We start from the raw sequence: 20135 nt of genomic DNA, 5'->3' as shown, positions 1-20135 counted from the left end.
CTGCGCGGGGCGCGAACGCTGCCCGCTCCGTCCCCGCAGGGTCTTCGGCTTCAAGGACATCGTCCTGTACGCCAACTGCTCCCAGCCCAACGCCCTGGTGCTCAACGCCGGCCACCCCTGGCCCGTCTACGCCAACCCCGGCATCTTGCTCGTGCTCTACTACACCGTGGCCACCCTCCTGAAGCTGCGGCGCCTGGACGCCGGCGAGCGGGTGAGGGGCTCGTCCCACCCGCGGCCGGGCTGCAGTGGTGGGGGGACAGGACAAGACCCCCCGCCCTGGTCCTAGCAGCTCCCGCAGGGCTGCTCTGAGCTGGCTGCTCCCCCTCCCGCCCCCCGCAGCGAGCCGGGCCGCCGGAGCGGTGCCCGAACAGGGAGCTGCTGGAGCTGGAGAGCTGGCCCAAGGACGGCGATGGCTTGGCTGAGGACACCAAGGTGGGCGCGCGGGCGCCGTGCCCCCCGCGCTGCCCCGGCGGGGGGAGTGGCGCCTCGGGGCGCGCGGGCGGCGGGTGCGCGGCCCCGCTCCCCCGTGCGTGGGGAGGGGGGCCCGGCGGTGTGCCCCGGGAGGGCGCTGGGGCTCAGCCCTCTCTGCACCCCGCTCCCCAGCCCATGCTGTCCCCCCGCGCCGAGCCGGGCAGCGGCCCCGAGAACTGCACCGTCCACGTCCTGGGCCCCGCGCCGCAGCTGGGTAAGCCCACCCGCGTGCCCGGCCCCCGGCCTGGCACCGAGACCCCCGCCCTGCCTGCGCGCGGGGCAGTTGCCCCCTTCAAGCGTGGGGCAGAGCTGGTGCCCACCCCCGGCACTGCTGGGGGCAATTGCCCCCGCCGTGGCCGGTGCCCAGGGCCGGGTGGGGTGATGCCCAGTGTCGGCGGCTCCGCTCCACGCTCGGGCCCCCCCCGGGGTGGGTGCCCTTTGGGGGGGGGTTCTTACGGCTCCCCCCTCCCCGCGGCCAGGCAAGAAGCGGCGCTCGGAGCGGCAGCCCCTGCACATGCTGGGTCACGTCGTCATGAAGCAGAGCTACGTCTGCGCCCTCATTGCCATGATGGTGAGGGGGGTTGCGCGGGGCTGGGGGGCAGCCGGGCACCCCCTGGGCCGGCCGGGGAGGGCCCCGGGGTGGCGGGAGAGCCCAGGCGCGCTGCCTCCCTGCTCCAGGTGTGGAGCATCACGTACCACAGCTGGCTGACCTTCGTGCTGCTGCTCTGGGCCTGCCTCATCTGGATCGTGCGGAGCCGGCACCACTTCGCCATGCTCTGCTCGCCCTTCATCCTGCTCTACGGCGTCGCCCTCTGCAGCCTGCAGTACGTCTGGGGCATGGACCTGGCCCCCGAGCTGCCCACCCGCGTGGGCTTCATGAGCCTCGAGCAGCTGGGGCTGGTGCGCCCCAAGTACCCCTGCCTGGACCTGGGCGCCAAGGTGAGTCCGCGCCGCCCCCGTCCCCGCGGGCAGCGGGGCCGGGGCTGTCTCCGCTCACCGCCTCTCCCCGCAGCTCCTGCTCACCCTCACCTTCTGGCTCCTGGTGCGGCAGTTCGTCAAGGAGAAGCTCCTCACGAGGAAGTGCCCGTCCACCCCGCTCCTGGAGGTGACGGTCTCGGACACGGGTGAGGGCGCTGGGGTCCCTGCACGACGTTGGGGCCAGCCTGGGGACACGGGTGCTCCCCGTGCCTGGAGGGGACCCCCCCCCGGCCCTGGCACCCCATGGCCTGCAGGTGTGCGATGCCTTTCCCCATCGGGCCTGGGTGAAGGCACGAGGGGGCACTGCCAGCGGGCACACCCCCCTCCCAGGCTTTCCCCATGCCCGCTGTGCCCAGCAGGAGCGGGGTTTGGGTGACGTGAGCATGCTGAGCCACGTGCCGCGGGCAGCCGGCGCGCTCCCGGGGGACCCAGCTGTCCGGGTGGATCTGTGCCCCACGGCCAGCTCCGAGCAGCTCCGTCCTTGCAGAGCCCAGCCGGCAGCAGGACGTGCTGAAGGCGCTGGGAGCCCTGGTGCAGGATTTCTACGCCAAGTATTGGATCTGCGTGTGCGCCGGCATGTTCATCGTGGTGAGCTTCGCCGGGCGCCTCGTCGTCTACAAGATCGTCTACATGTTCCTCTTCCTGCTCTGCCTCACCCTCTTCCAGGTAGGGCCGCTCCTGTCCGGGTGCCCAGGACCCCACGTCCCCGAGGCACAGGCAGCGGTGCGAGGGGGTGTCGTGGTCCTGTCCCTGCAGGTGTACTACAGCCTGTGGCGCAAGGTGCTGAAGGCCTTCTGGTGGCTGGTGGTGGCGTACACCATGCTGGTGCTCATCGCCGTGTACACCTTCCAGTTTGAGGACTTCCCCATGTACTGGAGGAACCTGACGGGTCTCACCAACGAGCAGTGAGTGTCCCTGGCCCCGCGTTCCCACCGCCGCTGTCCCCATGGAAGGGTGGCGTGCACTGAGACATGGCCAAGACATGCTGGGCTGGGCTGGGCTGCCCACTGTACCTGCTCTGCCAAGGATGCCTGCCAGTCCAGGAGAGAGAGGTGGGATGGATTTGGCCCTGTGCTAACCTTCCTCTTCCTGCTCAGGCTGGGCGACCTGGGCCTGGAGCAGTTCAGCGTCTCCGAGCTCTTCTCCAGCACGCTCATCCCAGGCTTCTTCCTCCTGGCCTGCATCCTGCAGCTCCACTACTTCCACCGGCCCTTCATGCACATCACGGACCTGGAGCACATCCCCGCGGCCGAGCCGCAGCCCTGCCACATCCCCAGGTAGGGCCCTGCGCCAGGGCTGTGCACCGGGCGCCTGTGGGTGCGCCGGGCCCGCGGCTGAGCCCTCCTCCCCGCAGGTCCCAGGAGCTGCACGGGAGCCGTCTGCTGCGGGATGCGGCTGCTGCCGAGAGCGCCAGGGCCGAGGAGGATGACTCCAACGCTGCTTCGCAGGGTACTGGGGTGGCACGGGCCATCCGCCAAGCCGGGATGGAGCAGGGAGGGCACGAGGTGGGATGACATGCCCTTGGAGTCGGAAGAGGAGACGCAGGGTGGAATAGGGTGTCCTCCAAGCCAGGATAAGGCAGGGAGGTGCAGGGATGGGCAGTGACAGGCTGTGTCCCCGCAGTGCCCACCAAGTGGGGGCTGGTGCTGGAGCGCCTCATCGTGCTGGGCCAGACCTTCTCGGACAGGCTGACCTGCGTGCAGGTCTTCGTGAGGCGCCTGCTCGAGCTCCACATCCTCAAACTCGTGGCTCTCTACACCGTCTGGGTGGCTCTGAAGGAGGTAGGGCCACCTGTCAGGATGTGCCCCAGGGGGCCTCAGCACCTCTGCTGCTGGTGGTGGCCAGGCTGTGACCCTGCTGCTTCCGCAGGTCTCACTGATGAACTTCTTGCTGGTGCTGTTGTGGGCCTTCGCCATGCCCTACTGCCGCTTTCGCCACATGGCCTCCTGCCTCTCCACTGTTTGGACCTGCATCATCATCGTCTGCAAGATGCTCTACCAGCTCAAGATCGTCGACCCCAGCGAGTACTCCAGCAACTGCACCCAGGTGCCTGAGGAGCAAGCGGGGCACCATGGCCGCCAACTTGTGCGTGCCAGGTGCCCAGGTGCTTGCAGAAGCACAGTCTGCCCGGAGATGCCCAGCTCTGGGTGGGATCTGGCTGCCAGCAGGGTTTGCCCAGGGTGCTGACACCCAGCTCGCGCTTCCCTTGCAGCCCCAGCACAACGCCACCAACCTGAGCCCAGAGGAGCTGGGCAACTCCACGCTGTACCGGGGCCCTGTGGACCCCGCCAACTGGTTCGGCATCCGCAAGGGCTTCCCCAACCTGGGCTACATCCAGGTGGGTGAGGGGGGGAGGCCGGATCCCCCATACGTGTCTGCCTGGTGCTCTCTGCCCTGGGGCACCCGTGGAGACCTCTGTGTGCTGCCAGCATGGGCATCAAGCTTGGGCTACAGCGGATGGGTGCTCTGCACCATCCTAAGGCCCTGAGCACCTTCTTGCCTACCCAGAACCACCTGCTGGTGCTGTTGCTGCTGGTGTTTGAGGCCGTGGTGTACCGGCGTCAGGAATATTACCGCAAGCAGTTCCAGTTGGCGGCCCCCGTCACCGAGACAATCTTTGAGGACGTGTCCTGTGAGCACCTCGACCATGGCCTCGTCAGCTGCGCCAAATACTTCCTCAACTACTTCTACTACAAGTTTGGCTTGGAGGTGAGGAGCGGGCAATGCCTGGCACCCGGGGGCACCGCTGCTTCTGGCACCCCGGGGTGTGGATTTGAGCTGCTGCTTTCCTCCGCCCCAGATCTGCTTCCTCATGACGGTGAACGTGATCGGGCAGCGGATGAACTTCATGGTGATCCTGCACGGCTGCTGGCTCGTCGTCATCCTCACGCGGCGCCGGCGGGCAGCCATCGCCCGCCTCTGGCCCAAGTACTGCCTCTTCCTCGTGATCTTCCTCCTCTACCAGTACCTGCTGTGCGTGGGCATGCCGCCCGCCCTCTGCATCGGTAAGGGGGCTTGGGTAAGGGGCGAGGAGGTGCCGGTGGGGTCTACGTGCAGGCCTGCCACTGCCCCGGCACGGGTAGGGGGTACGGGCAAGGGGACATGGGTAAGGGTCGTGGGGGACTACGCGTGGGCACGCCACTCACCCTCTGCATGGGCAAGGGGCGTGGGGGCCGTGCATGGGGACTTGGGGGTGAGCGCGCCACTGAGGCCGCTGGTCCCCCCCGCCCCCAGACTACCCTTGGCGGTGGAGCCGCTCCCTGCCCATCAACTCGGCGCTCATCAAGTGGCTCTACCTGCCTGACTTCTACACGGCCCCCAAATCCACCAACCTCATCAGTGAGTACCTGGTGCCCTGGCCCCAGCCCTGGCCCCTCTCTGATGCCCCTGTCCCCCACGAGTGCCCAGGACCCAGGCGCAGCGCTGGGGGGGTCCCCTCCTGTACCCCCAGGCAGGGTGAGCAGAGGGCAGGTGGCCCCTGCCAGGACACCTGGGGTGGAGCTGGGGTGGAGCTGGGGTGGAGCTGGGGTGGGCCCCACCCCTTTTGGGTAGGAGGAGCCTGAAGAGAGCCCTGCCCCCTTGGGGAGGAGCTTGGTGGAGGTCACCTCCCTGGGGGTGGAGGCTCCATCCATGTGGAGGTGGAGCCTGGGAGCAGCCCTGCCCCTTGGGGTGGGGCCTGTTGGTGGGCCCACCTCCTTGCAGTGAGGGGGTGGGGCCTTCGAGAGCTCCGCCTCCCTGGGGGCGTGGCCTGTGCCGGGGCTGAGCCACGTGTCCGCAGATGACTTCGTGCTGCTGCTGTGCGTGGCCCAGCAGTGGCGGGTGTTCGTGGCCGAGCGCACCGAGGAGTGGCTGCAGGCTGCCGGCGAGAACGCGGACCGCCTCGACCTGGCACGGGACCCCCACAGCCCCACACCCAACTTCATCCACTGCCGGTGGGCGCCCGGCGCGGCATGCACGGCCCCCAGGGGCTAGGACGGGATGGGATGGGACCCAGGGATCTGCTGGGACGGGACCCCCAGCAGGGACAACCCCCTTGGCCTGGGATGGGACTCCCTGGGGCTGGGACACCTTAGGGCTGGGCTGGGACCAGACCCTCATGGCTGGGACAGGACCTCATGGGATAAGGACAGTACTCTTTGGATTGGGACAGGGCTGCCTCAAGGCAGGGCTGGGACCCTGGGGTTTCGTACCCCAGGACCTTCAAGTTGAGATGACCAATGAGACCCTCCCCCAGAAGGCTCTGGGGCCCCCAGGTAGGGCTGACACGTAGACTTGGGTCCTGCTGGTTTGATTCGGGGTGGGGATGGGATGAGTAGCAACCTTGCTGCACCCCAAACTGAGGCAGTGGCAAGCTGCCCAGTTTTCCCTTCCCTGCTTGGCAGCCCTGTTTCTGCCCCCTGAAGACACATGGGTGCTGGGAGGGGATGGGGACCTTGCTCTGAGCAGCCCTGCCTGCAGGTCATACCTGGACATGGCGAAGGTAGTGGTCTTCCGCTACCTCTTCTGGTTTGTCCTGGTTGTGGTCTTCATCACCGGTGCCACCCGCATCAGCCTCTTTGGCCTCGGTTACCTCCTTGCCTGCTTCTACCTCCTGCTCTTTGGCACCGCCATGCTGCGCAAGCCGGTGCGGGCTCGCCTCGTGCTCTGGGACTGCCTCATCCTCTACAACATCACTGTCATCATCTCCAAAAATATGCTGTCGGTGAGGGCACCAGGCTGCCGGGACCCCCTACCCCATCCACACATCATGGAGTGGCCCTGGGGCTGCTCCTCAGTACCCCAAGAGCCCATCACTCAATTGCCCACCCTGCAGAGGTGCCGCTTGGCCACCCCAGCACGCTTCTCCTGCCCTTGGCATTTGGGCAAAGCCTGGGAGCCCCCTCGCTGCCGCCGGGCCCTGGGCGCTGGTGCAGCTCGGGGGTCTGGTGGTTGCCTGAGCCCACACTCTGCCCCTCTCTCCCCTGGCAGCTTCTCTCCTGCGTCTTCGTGCAGCAAATGCAGAGCAACTTCTGCTGGGTGATCCAGCTCTTCAGCCTGGTGTGCACCGTCAAGGGCTACTACGACCGTGAGTGCCCGGGCAGGGGGCTGCTGGGGGGATCCTGCCCGCCCTCGCTCCCGGGAACGCCGGGTGGGTTGGGGGTTGGCACTGCCTGACCTGCCCCCCTCTCCCCCCGCCAGCCAAGGAGATGGGCAAGGACCAGGACTGCTCCTTGCCCGTGGAGGAGGCCGGCATCATCTGGGACAGCATCTGCTTCTTCTTCCTCTTGCTCCAGCGCCGCGTCTTCCTCAGCCGCTACTACCTGCACGTCATGCTGGATCTCCAGGCCTCGGCCCTGCAGGCCTCCAGGTGGGTTGGGGGGTGCCAGCTCCCCGCGACGGGGGGTTGGGGGGCCACCATGCCCTCCCTCACCCCGGCACCCGGTCTGCGCAGGGGCGTCGCGCTGTTCAAGGCCAGCATGCTGAAGAGCATGCGCTCGCACCGGCAGGCCGAGAAGAAGTCGCTGGCCCAGCTCAAGCGGCAGTGAGTCAGGTTTCGGGGGGCTTCTCGTCTCCCCCCTGCTTTCCTGGGCCCCCCCTTAGCCGCTGGGGCTCCGCTGCGGCTGGGAACGCAGCGCTGTCGCCGCGGGGAGCAGCTCCGGAGCAGCCTGTGCCTCGCAGGATGGAGCGGATCCGGGCCAAGCAGGAGAAGTACCACCAGGAGCGGCTGCCCGGCGGCGCTGGCGAGGGCCAGGACGAGGCCAGACCAGGTAGGAGCTGGGGGCAGCCCGGGGGGTCCCGGCACATCCAGGCTGTCCCACCACCCGTCCCCGCCGACGAGGAAGCCCCCGCGCCGTCTGGCAGAGCGTTGCGGTGAACCGCCCCTTCCCTCTCCGGTCGGCCCCGCGCTGGGGGATGGTGCAACGAGCGCGGCAGTGCTCAGCCCCACGCGTGCCGTTCCACAGAGCCCGGCGGCCAGGCGGACCCTGCCCGGCGGAGGGAGCGGTGGTGGCGGCCATGGTTAGACCACGCCGCAGGTACTGCCCCGGCACGGGGCGTTAACCGGGGCGCAGCCCCTCGGCAAGGTCCCTCCGCCGGGGCCGCTAACACCTGCGGGGCCGCACGGAGCGGCGGTGACGGTGCTTTCGGCAAGGTGGCACCCCGCATGTCCCCCGTCCCCTCTCTCGGCCGCAGGACGTTAACTTGGAGCTGCTGCTTCTTGCTACCGGGCACTAACGGGGCAGCGGCCTGGGGGGGCCAGGCCGGGTCCGGGGTCACCGGCACCGCTCGGGGCGGCGGCTCCCGGCCAGCTGCAGAGCGCCGCGCACCCTGAGCCGCTCCGAGCGCCGGCTCCGGAGGGACTCCTCTTCGGGGACGCCCGGCCCGAGCGCTCGGGGCCGCCGGCTCCGGCGGGGACGGCAGCGGGGTCTGCCCGGGCACCGGCAGCGCCGTGACGCTCCGTGCCGCCCCGGCAGTGCTGCACTCGGGCGAATACTTCCTCTTCGAGTCGGACAGCGAGGAGGAGGAGGAGGCGGCCGTGCCGGAGGAGCCGCGGCCGGGCAAGCAGAGCGCTTTCCAGGTGAGCGCGGCGCCGGCGGGGGCCCGGCGGGGCCCGGCTGCGCCCGCTGGCCGCTCACGGCCCCGTCTCCTCCCGGCGCAGCTGGCCTATCAAGCCTGGATGACCAACACCAAGACGGCGCTGAGGCAGCAGGAGCAGCGGGAGCAGCGGAAGCTGGAGCAGCCGGGGGCCGAGCTCGCTGCAGGTGGGACCGCTCGCCGGCCCGGCTCCGAAACGGGGCCGGGGCGCGGGGAGGGGGCCGTGCCCGGCCCGGTAGGCGCTGGCCTGTCGGATCCCGTAAGGAGAGCGTCGTCTGAGCAGGGTTTCCTGCCTGCGAGGGGGCTCTCCGACGTCCGCGGTGGGGCTGAGCGCAAGCTCTCCTCCGGCTCTGTTCTGGGTTTCAAGAGGGGCAGGTCGGTGCCCGCCGGTGAGCGGGTCGGGAGGGCGTCACGGGTGTCGGGGGCAGAGGCGAGTGTGCCTGCGCACCCCCTTCTCGGGGGGCGGTGGCCAGGCTGGGGGGACATGACCCATCACCCGTCTTGCAGGGGACGGCGGAGAGCGGAGGGCGTCGGAGGCTGAGGGGCCTGACGGGGCCCAAAGCCAGGAGGAGGAGGAGGAGGAGGAGGAGGAGGAAGGCTCAGGTAGGTGGGAAGCAGGAGCCCCACGGCTCAGGGGGCCGCGAGGGTCCTGGGGTGGGGGCCGAGCTGGTGTGAAGCGCCGCCCTCTCTCCTCGCCATCGCAGAGCGGGGCAACGTGGTGCAGCGGGCGCTGAACACCCTGCGCTTCCTGTGGGTGCTGTGCCAGGCCACGGTGGACGGCCTCACCCAGTGGCTCCACGCCTGCACCAAGGAGCACACGGACATGTCCACGGTGCTGCGGGTCGAGAGATACGTCCTCACCCAGCGGCTGGCCACGGTGAGCGCGGGGCACGGGGCACGGCGCGGCGCGCCGTGGGGCAGCCCCGCTGACGCCGTGCCCGCTGCAGGGAGAGGACGTGCACCGGGGCGTCCTGGACGAGCTCTACAAGCCGCTGGACGACGGCCCCGAGGAGCCGAGCCAGCGGGCGGCCGCGGGAACCGACCCCCAAAACGGCGTCGCTTCAAGGCAGGTGCATAGACGGCTCGGAGGGGCTCGGCTGGGCGGCGGGGGCCCGTCCCGGCCCGGCCCCCCTGACCCCCTGCTCCGGGCGCGGTGCCCGCCGCGACGGGCCGCGGCTGAGCCCCGTCCCCTTGCCGTCCCCAGCGGGCGCGGAGGAGCCGACCTCGGCCAAAGGGCCGAGCGCCCCGGGGGCTGCGCGGCGCGGCGCAGCGGCGAGGAGCGCGCGCCGGCCCTGGGCTCGCGGGACGAGGTGGCCGGCTCGCGGGAGCTCCTGGCCCTTCCCCAAAACCGGACCCGCACCGCCAGCGAGCTCCTGCAGAACAGGTACCGCCGCTGGGATGGGGGGTTGGCGCGGCGCCGTCCGCTCGGGCTCAGCCCCCGCGTGCCCCGCAGGCAGCTCCGCTTCGCCACGCTGGACGAGTCGGATCGGTTTTACCAGTCCCACAACCGCTTCCTCAAGCTGCTGCTGGCTGTCTACCACTGCGTGGCCGCCCACTCCGAGCTGCTCTGCTACTTCATCATCATCCTCAACAACATGGTGACCGCCTCCGTCATCTCCCTCTTCCTGCCCATCCTCGTCTTCCTCTGGGCCATGCTCTCCGTCCCCCGGCCCAGCAAGCGCTTCTGGATGACCGCTATCATCTTCACCGAGGTGGGCACGGGCCGTGCCGGCTCGCGCTGCCCGCTGCCGGGCTCGCGCCGCCGGAGCTGCCAGGCTCCAGCTGCCTCCTGCTGACCCCCACGTCCCCGCAGGTGATGGTGGTGGTGAAATACCTCTTCCAGTTCGGGTTCTTCCCCTGGAACAGCTATGCCACGCTGGTGCGCAACGAGGGCAAGCCCTTCTTCCCGCCCCGCATCCTGGGCCTGGAGAAGACCGACCGCTACATCAAGTACGACCTCCTCCAGCTCCTGGCGCTGTTCTTCCACCGCTCGCTCCTGCTGGTGAGCCCCGGGGTGCCGGCATCGCCATGGGCAGGGCACTCGCGGCACAGCGCTTTGTCCGGCCTCCTGTCCGGTGCTGGGGACTGCCCAGCTGGACCCTTGCCGTCAGAGGTGGTCCATGCTCTTGGGTATCTCCATCTTTGTTCCCAACCAAGACGCTGTTTTCTGGTGCCTCTGGCCACCGGGAAGCTTTAGGGCCCTTGATGCTCAAGGCAGCTGGGCGCGCCGGATGGCTGGGGCAGCACCCGGCTCCCCGTACAGGTTGCTGGTGGTGGCGAGGTGGGGCGAAGCACGTGGAGCTGGAGGGTGGTAGGAAACACGGCCACGGTGGGTCCCGGCTGGGCTGTCACTAACCCATGGCTTTTCCTAGTGCTACGGGCTATGGGACCATGAGGAGGACCCCTTTGCCAAGAAGCGAGTGGAGGACGAGGATGAGGAGGAGAGGCAGGAGGAAGCACAGCCCCCGGCAGCTGGCGAGGAGGGGGTGGAGGCACAGGTAGAGCTGGGGGCGCCAGAAGCGTCCGTGAGGACGGAACAGGAGGACGATGCCGTGGGGCAGGACAAGGACAACGGGGCTGGCAGCAGTCACCTCCGCTTCAGGAGGAAGAAGAAACGCTGGAGCAAGAAGCAGAAGGAGGCTGTGGAGGAAGGTGAACGGCGTTTCTCAGCCGCTGCACCCTGGAGGGTGCTGAGCACCAGGCCTCGTGTCACCCGTGGTGAAGGGTGCTGGGGCTGGGCAGGATGCAGTCCCATGTACCCTGGCCCTGCTGTCCCTAAGCTGATACCTGTATCATGTCTCACCTGCAGGGGATGGTGGGGAGGAGGAGGAAGAGGAGGAGGAAGAGGAGGAGGAGGAGGCAAAGCAGAGCCACTCGCAGGAGAAGCTGAAGGCGTTTGGGCTCCAGGTCAAGCTCTTCTTCCTCACCATGTGAGTGCCCGGTGGTGTGGCGGCTGGGGTGGGGGGCTGTGGGATGCAGCCCGCAGGACAGCCGTCCGCTTTGTCCCCTCCAGGGCGCAGAACATGTACCGGCCCGTGCGCAACTTCTTCTGGGACATCCTGCACACCCAGTACCGGGCTGCCACTGACGTCTACGCCTTCATGTTCCTGGCTGATGTGGTTGACTTCATCATCATCATCTTTGGCTTCTGGGCCTTTGGGGTGAGCGGGGCCACAGGTGTTTCTGCTCGCACACCCTACCAGCCAGCCCTGAGGTGGGCATGGGGCAGGCCAGGCCCCATCCTCACGTCTCCTGTGTCTCCAGAAACACTCCGCGGCTGCCGATATCACGTCCTCGCTGTCAGATGACCAGGTGCCGGAGGCCTTCCTGGTCATGCTGCTCATACAGTTCACCACCATGGTGATCGACCGCGCGCTCTACCTCCGCAAGACAGTGCTGGGCAAGCTCATCTTCCAGGTCATCCTGGTCTTTAGCATCCACCTGTGGATGTTCTTCATCCTGCCAGCCGTCACTGAAAGGTACCAGCCCCACTGTGCCCCCAACACAGGGCTGTGAAGCATCCGTTGGGGGTGCCTGGTAGAGGGTGCAAGGTGCTCTTTGAGTAGCCCATGCTGGGGCTGAGGGTGCTTGGGGATACCCAGAGCCAAGGCCACATGGCACATGCTTGCTGCCTTCATGATGCCAGTCCTTGGTGCTGCTGAGAGCATGGTGGCCCAGTCTAGTCCAGCGGGGTGGGGGATTGGGTGGCTGGAAGAGTTACAATCCTCCCCCCCCCTTCCTGGTGCCTGCAGGTTGTTCAGCCTCAACACAGTGGCCCAGCTGTGGTACTTCGTGAAGTGCATCTACTTCTCGCTGTCAGCCTACCAGATCCGCTGTGGCTACCCTACCCGCATCCTGGGCAACTTCCTCACCAAGAAATACAACCACCTCAACCTCTTCCTCTTCCAAGGGTATGGAGTGCTGGGCACAGGGCAGGGGTTGGCATGGGGCTGAGCTGCCCTGCGTCCCCCATTGGGTGACAGGGGCTGTCCTGGCTGCGGGGCTGCCGGTGGGTCAGGGTGGACGGTACCATACCAACGCCCTCTCCCTGTCCCTGGCAGGTTTCGCCTCGTGCCCTTCCTGGTGGAGCTCCGGGCTGTTATGGACTGGGTCTGGACTGACACCACACTGTCCCTGTCCAACTGGATGTGCGTGGAAGACATCTATGCCAACATCTTCATCATCAAGTGCAGCCGCGAGACAGAGAAGGTGGGACCTCAGCCTTGCTCTGCCTGTCCCCTGCTCCCAGGTGCCAGGCAGGGGCACGCACATGTCTTCCATCCTGGCTGAGCTGGAGACCCCTGTTAGTGAGCCCTGGACTAGCTGGCCATGCAGCCCAGGCCTGGATGTGGTTTGGGTATGGGGACTCCTCTCCTCCAGCCTAGCTGAGCTGTAGGGCAAGAGGTGCAAGATCATGGCTCAGCTCTGGAGTTGGAGCCTTTTGGCAGCCCTGGTCTCAGTGGGGGGACTCAGGGGCATAGGCAGAGATGAGGGGAAGGTGGTGTTGGGGTACAGGATCAGGAAGCAATTGGGAGTGCCCCACGTCCTTGTCCGTGGCCAGTTTGTTCTGATATCCCCCCCCAAACTCCCCCCGCTTCTGCCAGCCTAGGAAGGGTGCCCAATGGGCCCATGTCAGTGGGGTGTCACTGGCTGGTCCCCCAAGCCTGGCACCGTGCTGAGCCTGCCGTCTCCCTGCAGAAGTACCCGCAGCCCAAAGGGCAGAAGAAGAAGAAGATTGTGAAGTACGGCATGGGGGGCCTCATCATCCTCTTCCTCGTGGCCATCATCTGGTTCCCGCTGCTCTTCATGTCGCTGGTGCGCTCCGTGGTGGGCGTTGTGAACCACCCCATCGACGTCACCGTCACGCTCAAGCTGGGGGGGTATGAGGTGAGGACACCAGGCCAGGCACCGCAGGACGGTGGCCATGCCCCGCCGGGCTCCTGGGGCTGCGGCTCCGAGCCCGGACGCCTGGGCCCCTCGGGCTGATGCCACCCCACCCCTGTACCCCCGCAGCCGCTGTTCACCATGAGCGCCCAGCAGCAGTCGATCCAGCCGTTCACCCCCCAGGACTACGAAGCCCTGACGAACGAGTTTGAGAGGCAGCCGGTAAAGCACCCCTCAAACCCTTGCTGCACGCGCGCGGGCGCCCGAGCCGGGCGCCGGGGGCAGAGCCGCGCGTGCCGGGGGCTGAGCTGTGCCCCGTGCCTCGCGCCCAGGTGGCCATGCAGTTCATCACGCTGTACAGCTACGAGGACATCGTCACGGCCCGCATCGAGGGCAGCTCGGGCTCGCTCTGGAGCATCAGCCCGCCGAGCCGGGAGCAGATGCGGCGGGAGCTGCAGAACGGCTCCTCCGACATCACCCTGCGCCTCACCTGGACCTTCCAGAGGTAGCGGCGGGGCGTGGGGCACGGGGCACGGGGCACGGGGTATGGGGCGTGGGGCAGCCGGCCCCTGCGCCCCGGCCCCGCTCAGCGCCCGCTCTGCCCGCAGGGACCTGGGCAAGGGCGGCACGGTGGAGCACACCTTCGACAAGCACACCACCGACCTGCAGCCCGGCGCTCCCGAGCGCGCGGAGCTCGCCGAGCTGCTGCAGGGCACCCGCAACACCCCCGTGTGAGTGCGGCCGGGCGCGCCGGGGCGGCGGGCGGGCGGCGTGGGGGGCTGGCCCGGGCCCCTCGGCGGCTCTCCGCGCTCAGCCGCGCTCTGTTGCAGGCAAGTGCCGAAGCTCTTCCCCAAGTACATCCGCGCGCCCAACGGCCCTGAGGCCAACCCCGTGAAGCAGCTGCTGCCAGGTGGGTGCCGGACCGCCCGCTCGGCACGCGGGCGCGGCGGAGGGCGCCGGGCCGCCGCGGGCCCCCGCGGTCCCTGACGGCCCCGCGCCTGCCGCAGACGGGGAGGACAGCTACCTGGACGTGGAGGTGCAGCTGAAGCGGGAGCGCGTGGGCTCGGGCCGCGGCAGCGACAGCTTCCTGGAGTGGTGGGTGGTGCGGCTGAAGGACGCGCCGCCGCGCGACGGCAACATCCTGCCCATGGTCATCTTCAACGACAAAGTCAGCCCGCCCAGCCTGGGCTTCCTGGCCGGCTACGGGTGCGTGGGGCTAGCGGCGGGCTGGGGCGGGGTGCCCGCGGCACGCCGGCTGCCCCGCCGGGACTGGGCACGCGGAGGAGGGTGCCGGGGCGGCGAGGCCGAAGGCAGCCCCGCGCGCTCATCGCGGCCCCGTTGCAGGATCATGGGGCTCTACGTCTCCATCGTGCTGGTGATCGGGAAGTTCGTGCGCGGCTTCTTCAGCGAGATCTCGCACTCCATCATGTTCGAGGAGCTGCCCTGCGTGGACCGCATCCTCAAGCTGTGCCAGGACATCTTCCTCGTGCGGGAGACGGGCGAGCTGGAGCTGGAGGAGGAGCTCTACGCCAAACTCATCTTCCTCTACCGCTCGCCCGAGACCATGATCAAGTGGACACGAGAGAAGGAGTAAGAGGAGGGGGGGGGGGACCGGCCGCCGCTGCAGCCGGCGGGTGCCCCAGCACCAGCCCTGCCGCGGTCCCCTCCCAGGGACGTCACCGCCAATGCCTTAAGCCAGCAGCCCCGCTGGGGGGGGGGGCCCCAAGGGCCGCTGCGTGTCCCCACGGCTGCGGGATGGAGCCACCAGCCCCTCCGGTCGCCGTGCGGTGCGGGCCGGCACGCGTAGGGGAGCCCGGACTCCTGCTTTTAAGGAGGGTATTTTTCTTAAATGTCGCTTTCAAGCTGTCCGGCCTGCTCCCCCCCCCCCCTCTGGCACGGGGACGGCAGCGCCCGTGCCCCCGCCCCGCGGAGACCACGACGTGCCTTCCTCGCCAGGGCCCCGGGCAGGCGGGGGGGGGGGCAGCGCTGGCCCCGTGCCCGCCGAGCCCCCTCCCCAGCCCTGCCCCACAGCCACATTGAACTCGAAGCAATAGCGCCCTGGGGCTTGCGGCCCCGCAGCGCCGGCGGGCGCTGGGCTGCTGGCTGCCCCAGCAGCGGTGCCTCGCACCTCCAGCTGGACTGTAGACTTTTTTTTTTTTTAATTCAAATGGTTTATTTATACAGATATATAATAAAAGTAAAGCTGAGGCCTCCCCGGTTCACGCGCTCCTGGGGCTGGGAGTGGGGGGCTCGCTTGGTGGGACCAGGGCCGCCCTGGCAGCCGTGGGCTGAGCACAGCTGGGGCCAGGAGGCTCTCTCTGACCCCCCTGCTGCTGACCAAATCGTTTAAATTGGGTTTAAAAGCAGCTGCCTGGGCACCAGGTGTCACCGTGGGTGCTCCAGCAAGTCCCCGAGCCTTGGCTCTGGTCCCTCGCCACCCTACGAGGCGTGCTGGTGAGCGCAGCCTGGGGCACAGGCGCCGTGTCCCCACGGCTGTCCCCAGCGGTGGGACCGTGCCCTGCCAGGCTCCCAGAGGGACAGGGGGCCCGTCCCCAGGACCCTTGTCCCCAGCAGGAGGCAAAACCGGGGCCAGGCTCATCAGCTCTCGCTGGGGTCCTCATCGTCATCATCCTCCAGCAGGAACTCCTGGATCTGCTGCTTCATCTCAGCCCTGGAAGGGACAAACCCCCCCCTTGAGGGTCCAGCCGGCTGTGCCAGGCGCCGGCCCGTCACGGGGCGCAGCCGGTGCTGGTCCGGCACAGAGGAGCGCCCCGGTGTCCCCGCGGCACCTGCGGCTCCTGCGCTGGGCCTCCGAGCGCACGTAGGGTGGCAGCGTGTCCGGGCGGCCCTGCGGGAGGGAGAGGGGCCGCGCTGGGCGGGCAGGGACAGGGGGCACGCGTCCCATCCCCCTGCGGGGACCCGCGTCCCGTCCCCCGCGGGGACCCGCGCGGCTCCCGCAGGAGGAGGCGGAGCAGCCCCGCGCCCGGCAGCACCTTACCATTTCCTTGAAGGTGAGCCGGCAGCTGTAGCAGAGCAGTGGCAGGAAGGCAGCTCTGCTCTCGGCCCTGCGGAGAGAGACGGCGCTGAGCGGGTGGCCGAGTCCCCCCGGTCCCCGTGCAGCGCCGGTGCTGTCCGTGGCACCTCACCCCGGCATCGGAGAGCTCCGGCAGCAGCCGTCCCCGGCCGGCTCCTGCGGCCTCTGCGCCGCCTCCTCTGCGATCAGGGTGGGCTCCAGGGCCAAGTCCTCCTCTGCGAGAGCCCGAAGGCAGCCGGGAGCTCGGGGCCCACGGTTGCCCCCGTGCCACCCGCCCGCGTCCCCGCCACGGTCCCCACTCACCCGCGAGGGTGTCCAGGGCGCACAGGCACAGCAGGCAGCGCTGGGGCTCGGCGCCCGGCTCCGAGCTGGCCTCCGCGGGAGCCGTGCTCAGCTTCTCGCCCGTCCTGCAGCCAGAGGACGGACCGGTGAGCGGCGGACAGCCTCGGTTCCCCGGGGCGCTCCCCTCTCCGTGCCACCCGCCCCTGTCCCCGCAGGGCGTGCACAGTCCCGTGCGTGCGCAGGATGGGGCAAGGCCTCACCGGTACACGGTGCTGATGGTGGAGGGGAACTCTGCCTGCAGCCCCAGGAGGAAGTCCTCCATCAGGCGGTGGATGCTGGTCTTCTCGCGGCGCTGGGGGAGCGAGCAGAGGGCAGGGCACAACGGGGTGCAGACAGCTGTGCCCCTCTGGAGGCCCCCCCAGCTTCTGTAGCCCTGAAGAGCCCGGCTGGGCCCCCAGGGTGCCCGGGGGACACCCTTACCTTGGCTCGGAGGGCCGGCGTGATGACGGTGGGGACGCCAAAGAAGTGGTTGTAGAAGGCGATCTCCTTGGCCATGTACTCCCGCATGGGCCGCACCACGGCCACGTCGCCGTGACGGGTGTCCATGAAGCCCTGCGTGGGTGGGAGTGGGTGCTGAGGGACAGCAGGATCCGTGGCATGGGCCCGCAGCCCCCAGGCCCTGCAGCAGTGGCTCTGAGCCATGCACGACCTCCAAGGAGGGACGCAACAGGGTCTGGAACAAGTCCATACTGCCCCTTCTCTCTTTGCCAGCAGGCCACAGCATGGCCCCTTGGAGCTTGTCCCCCGCCCCAGGGAGGGACAGCTGTCACCAGGCTGTGCCAGGCACCACTGTGGCATCACGGGGACAGGACCAAGGGTGTGTGGTCACTCACCGTGTCCATGGCGAGGAAGGCGCCACGGCCCAGGGCCAGGTTGGTCAGGAGCTTGATGGCCACACGCGTGCAGCTGTCCCCCATCATGACCTTGGTGTATCCCTGGGTCCTGGCCGTGTGCAGGATGAGGTGCGTCCTGGAGGGACAGAGCAATTCCCGCTCATGCCCACGGAGCCACAGCCAGGTGTGGGGCAGGCCAGCGCAGGGGCCGGGACCCCCCGCTCACCGCAGCATCTGCAGCAGCTCCTCCTTAGCCGTCAAGGTCTCTGCGTCCTCAAAAAGCCGGAGCAGCTCCTCGGTGCGGGCTGCGGCGGGCAGCCGGGCACCGGGGGCTGCCGGCTCCCCTCCGGCAGGCTCAGGCACGTCCTGGGTGCGGAGCTGGGCCGGGCGCCGGGGCAGGGAGGCGGCTCCGTCGGAGGCAGCTCCGCCGCCGTCCGCCGCCGCCTGCCGCTGCTGCTGGATGAAGTCCTCCACGGCCTCCTTGTAACTGGGGCAGGGCTTGCTGCCGCCCCGCGGCCCCCGCCGGAGGACGGAGCCGGGCAGGTCGAAGGCCTGGGGAGGGGGGCAGAGATGGGCGCCGGGCTGGGGGAGGCTGCGGCAGCTGCGGGAAGGCGGGCGCCAACACGGGGTGCAAAGCAAGGACCTCCGCGGCAGCTGGATAATTTCCAGCGGGGTTTAGGGCAATCATGCACCGTGGGGCACCGTGCTCCCAGCCCAGGCGGGCTCTCCGCCGCCCCACACCCCCCCGGGGCGGCTCCCTACCTGCTCCAGGTGGGCCAGGTGGTAGGGGAAGCCTGTGGCCTGCAGGATGGCCTCCACGCGGGCCAGGCTCTCCTCCCGCTGCGCCGGGCTCTGCCCGCACACGGCTCCCTCTGCGCAGGAAACACAGCGGTGCCGTGTCACCCTCCCCGCGGGCAGCACCCATCCCGACCCACCCGGAGCGGCACATCCCCGCGGATCAGCGGAAAGGGGCTGGCAACCCCCCCCACCCCCCGGTGCCAGCCTCCGCTCCGGGCACTGCTGCTCGTGAGGGGCCAGGAGCCGGCAGGGTCCCCGTACCGTCAACGTAGACGAGGCCGGGGACGAAGCGGAGCCTCTTGGCCGTCTCCCGGCTCAGCCCCTGGCAGGAGGACGGGGAGATGAGCCCGGCAGTGCCACTCCTGACACCGCGAGGCCGCGGGAACCGGCGCCGGAGGGTGCCGGGGAGGAGGCAAAGCCCTCCGGCGCCGGTTCCCGCGGCCTCGTGGCCACGGATTCCCCCCGCCGCGTGCCCGCGCTCACCTCCTGGACCTGCCGGAGCATGGCGCTGGATGCCGGCCCGCCGGAGAGCGCCAGCAGCACCTGCGGCAGGAGAGGGACAGAGAAGGAGACGCTGGCACCGCGGCCCGGCTCGCCACCCTCCCCCCCCCCTCCAACATCTTGCTACCTTCTCGCCCGGGAAGATGACGCGGTTCTTGCCCAGCACGGCCCGAAACTTGTGCACGAAGTATTCCCGGAAACAGGCCCTGCGGGGGTGCAGCCGGGGCGGGGGCTGAGCCACGGCAGGACCCCCCCCCCCGCCGCCCCGTCCCCGTCCCCCCCGCCCCCGGGGTCCTCACCGGCAGAAGGCGTCCCCGAGGCGGATGACCACGGCGGCAGAGCCCTCCTTGCACTTCACGCAGGCCCGCGGCGAGCTGGCAGGAGAGGTGTCACCGAGACCCCAGACCCAAAACCAACCCCCCGCCCTCCCCCCACCTCGGCAATCCTTGACCCCTCCGGTCCCATCCCGGGGTGGAGGGGGCAGTACTGGGTCCCGGACCCTTCCCAGAGGATCAGTCCCGGTGCCAGTCTCCCCTGGAGGGTCAGTTCTGGGGGTCAGTCCCGGGGCGGGGGGGGCAGTCCCAGTCCCCTTGGGGGGTCAGTCCTGGCCCTGATCCCCCCAGAGTCAGTCCCAGGGGTCAGTCTCGGGGTCGCTCCCAGTGCTGGCCCTCCTGGGGCATTCCCAGGAATCAGTCCCAGGTCCATTCCGGGAGGGGCTAGGGACGGGGACGGGGTCAGTCCCGGTCCCCCCAGGGCCAGTCCCGGTTCCAGTCCCAGGGGACGGCAGTGCTGGTCTCCCGGGGGTCAGTCCCGGTTCCCCCGGGGGTTGGGCCTGGTCCTGGTGGTGGCAGTCCTGCTCCCCCCGGGGATCGGTCCCGGTGCCAGTCCAGGGGAGGGGACAGCCCCGTTCCCCCCGAGGGTCGGTCCTGGTGCCGGTCCCGGGAGGGGAGGCAGTCCCACTACCCCGGGGACCGGTGCCGGTGCCGGTGCCGGTCCGGGGAGGGGGAGCAGTCCCGTTTCCCCCGGGGGTCGGTCCCGGTCCTGGTCCGGGGAGGGGGGGGCAGTCCCGTTTCCCCCGGGGGTCGGTCCCGGTCCCGGTCCGGGGAGGGGGGGGCAGTCCTGTTCCTCCCGGGGGTCGGTCCCGGTGCCGGTCCCGGGAGGGGAGGCAGTCCCACTACCCCGGGGACCGGTGCCGGTGCCGGTCCGGGGGGGGCAGTCCCGTTTCCCCCGGGGGTCGGTCCCGGTCCCGGTCCGGGGAGGGGGGGGCAGTCCTGTTCCTCCCGGGGGTCGGTCCCGGTCCCGGTCCCGGGAGGGGAGGCAGTCTCACTACCCCGGGGGTCGGTGCCGGTGCCGGTCCGGGGGGGGCAGTCCCGTTTCCCCCGGGGGTCGGTCCCGGTCCCGGTCCGGGGAGGGGGGGGCAGTCCTGTTCCTCCCGGGGGTCGGTCCCGGTGCCGGTCCCGGGAGGGGAGGCAGTCCCACTACCCCGGGGGTCGGTGCCGGTGCCGGTCGGGGGGGGGGGGGGCAGTCCCGTTCCTCCCGGGGGTCGGTCCCGGTGCCGGTCTGGGGGGGGGGGGGGGCAGTCCCGCTCCCCCGGGGCCTGCAGGGGGCGGGGCTCCCACCTGGGGGGCGGGGCTCCCACCTGGGGGGCGGGGCTCGCCGCCCCGGCCCGCGCCGCCCGTAGTCCTCCCGCGCCTGGCACATGCCGACCCCGCGCCGCTCCC

General features: G+C 69.7%; 2 protein-coding genes across 3 annotated transcripts in view; one reads left to right on the top strand and one right to left on the bottom strand.

The window, feature by feature from the left end:
- Nucleotides 1–15119, top strand: part of PIEZO1 (piezo type mechanosensitive ion channel component 1 (Er blood group)) — a 26148-nt gene extending 11029 nt beyond the window's left edge. The window contains exons 8-51 of the mRNA XM_062586909.1: nucleotides 40–211; nucleotides 340–432; nucleotides 604–685; nucleotides 951–1042; nucleotides 1150–1410; nucleotides 1484–1595; nucleotides 1937–2115; nucleotides 2206–2354; nucleotides 2547–2726; nucleotides 2804–2898; nucleotides 3073–3230; nucleotides 3319–3495; nucleotides 3662–3787; nucleotides 3958–4158; nucleotides 4250–4454; nucleotides 4684–4788; nucleotides 5228–5381; nucleotides 5908–6151; nucleotides 6418–6514; nucleotides 6628–6796; nucleotides 6881–6970; nucleotides 7108–7196; nucleotides 7392–7463; nucleotides 7902–8005; nucleotides 8087–8189; nucleotides 8530–8625; nucleotides 8727–8899; nucleotides 8970–9088; nucleotides 9227–9406; nucleotides 9476–9734; nucleotides 9836–10024; nucleotides 10395–10674; nucleotides 10832–10952; nucleotides 11036–11183; nucleotides 11287–11501; nucleotides 11775–11933; nucleotides 12084–12231; nucleotides 12721–12909; nucleotides 13036–13128; nucleotides 13239–13411; nucleotides 13515–13637; nucleotides 13737–13816; nucleotides 13914–14112; nucleotides 14251–15119. Coding sequence (XP_062442893.1) covers nucleotides 40–211; nucleotides 340–432; nucleotides 604–685; nucleotides 951–1042; nucleotides 1150–1410; nucleotides 1484–1595; nucleotides 1937–2115; nucleotides 2206–2354; nucleotides 2547–2726; nucleotides 2804–2898; nucleotides 3073–3230; nucleotides 3319–3495; nucleotides 3662–3787; nucleotides 3958–4158; nucleotides 4250–4454; nucleotides 4684–4788; nucleotides 5228–5381; nucleotides 5908–6151; nucleotides 6418–6514; nucleotides 6628–6796; nucleotides 6881–6970; nucleotides 7108–7196; nucleotides 7392–7463; nucleotides 7902–8005; nucleotides 8087–8189; nucleotides 8530–8625; nucleotides 8727–8899; nucleotides 8970–9088; nucleotides 9227–9406; nucleotides 9476–9734; nucleotides 9836–10024; nucleotides 10395–10674; nucleotides 10832–10952; nucleotides 11036–11183; nucleotides 11287–11501; nucleotides 11775–11933; nucleotides 12084–12231; nucleotides 12721–12909; nucleotides 13036–13128; nucleotides 13239–13411; nucleotides 13515–13637; nucleotides 13737–13816; nucleotides 13914–14112; nucleotides 14251–14500 — 6703 coding nt within the window. The 3' untranslated portion in view covers nucleotides 14501–15119. The remainder of the gene's footprint in view (nucleotides 1–39; nucleotides 212–339; nucleotides 433–603; nucleotides 686–950; nucleotides 1043–1149; nucleotides 1411–1483; nucleotides 1596–1936; nucleotides 2116–2205; nucleotides 2355–2546; nucleotides 2727–2803; nucleotides 2899–3072; nucleotides 3231–3318; nucleotides 3496–3661; nucleotides 3788–3957; nucleotides 4159–4249; nucleotides 4455–4683; nucleotides 4789–5227; nucleotides 5382–5907; nucleotides 6152–6417; nucleotides 6515–6627; nucleotides 6797–6880; nucleotides 6971–7107; nucleotides 7197–7391; nucleotides 7464–7901; nucleotides 8006–8086; nucleotides 8190–8529; nucleotides 8626–8726; nucleotides 8900–8969; nucleotides 9089–9226; nucleotides 9407–9475; nucleotides 9735–9835; nucleotides 10025–10394; nucleotides 10675–10831; nucleotides 10953–11035; nucleotides 11184–11286; nucleotides 11502–11774; nucleotides 11934–12083; nucleotides 12232–12720; nucleotides 12910–13035; nucleotides 13129–13238; nucleotides 13412–13514; nucleotides 13638–13736; nucleotides 13817–13913; nucleotides 14113–14250) is intronic.
- On the bottom strand, nucleotides 15063–20135 carry CTU2 (cytosolic thiouridylase subunit 2). 2 transcript variants are annotated; one of them, XM_062586911.1, is made up of 15 exons: nucleotides 20054–20135; nucleotides 18714–18788; nucleotides 18542–18620; nucleotides 18397–18456; nucleotides 18175–18235; nucleotides 17878–17987; nucleotides 17342–17667; nucleotides 17116–17251; nucleotides 16703–16834; nucleotides 16483–16574; nucleotides 16244–16347; nucleotides 16053–16155; nucleotides 15905–15971; nucleotides 15696–15754; nucleotides 15063–15577 (listed from the first exon to the last, which is right to left on the bottom strand). In XM_062586911.1, exons 1-15 carry the CDS (start codon nucleotides 20113–20115, stop codon nucleotides 15505–15507), a joined length of 1539 nt encoding a protein of 512 aa, XP_062442895.1. In that variant the 5' UTR covers nucleotides 20116–20135; the 3' UTR covers nucleotides 15063–15504. The 2 variants fall into 2 exon arrangements, with proteins under 2 accessions (XP_062442895.1, XP_062442896.1); XM_062586912.1 differs by having other exon boundaries at nucleotides 20034–20118.

This window comes from Rhea pennata, chromosome 13, assembly GCF_028389875.1.
Source record: "Rhea pennata isolate bPtePen1 chromosome 13, bPtePen1.pri, whole genome shotgun sequence".
In the NCBI taxonomy this organism is placed as follows: domain Eukaryota; kingdom Metazoa; phylum Chordata; class Aves; order Rheiformes; family Rheidae; genus Rhea; species Rhea pennata.
Note: the sequence above shows the minus strand (reverse complement) of the source record. Positions and strands in the feature narration are given on the sequence as shown.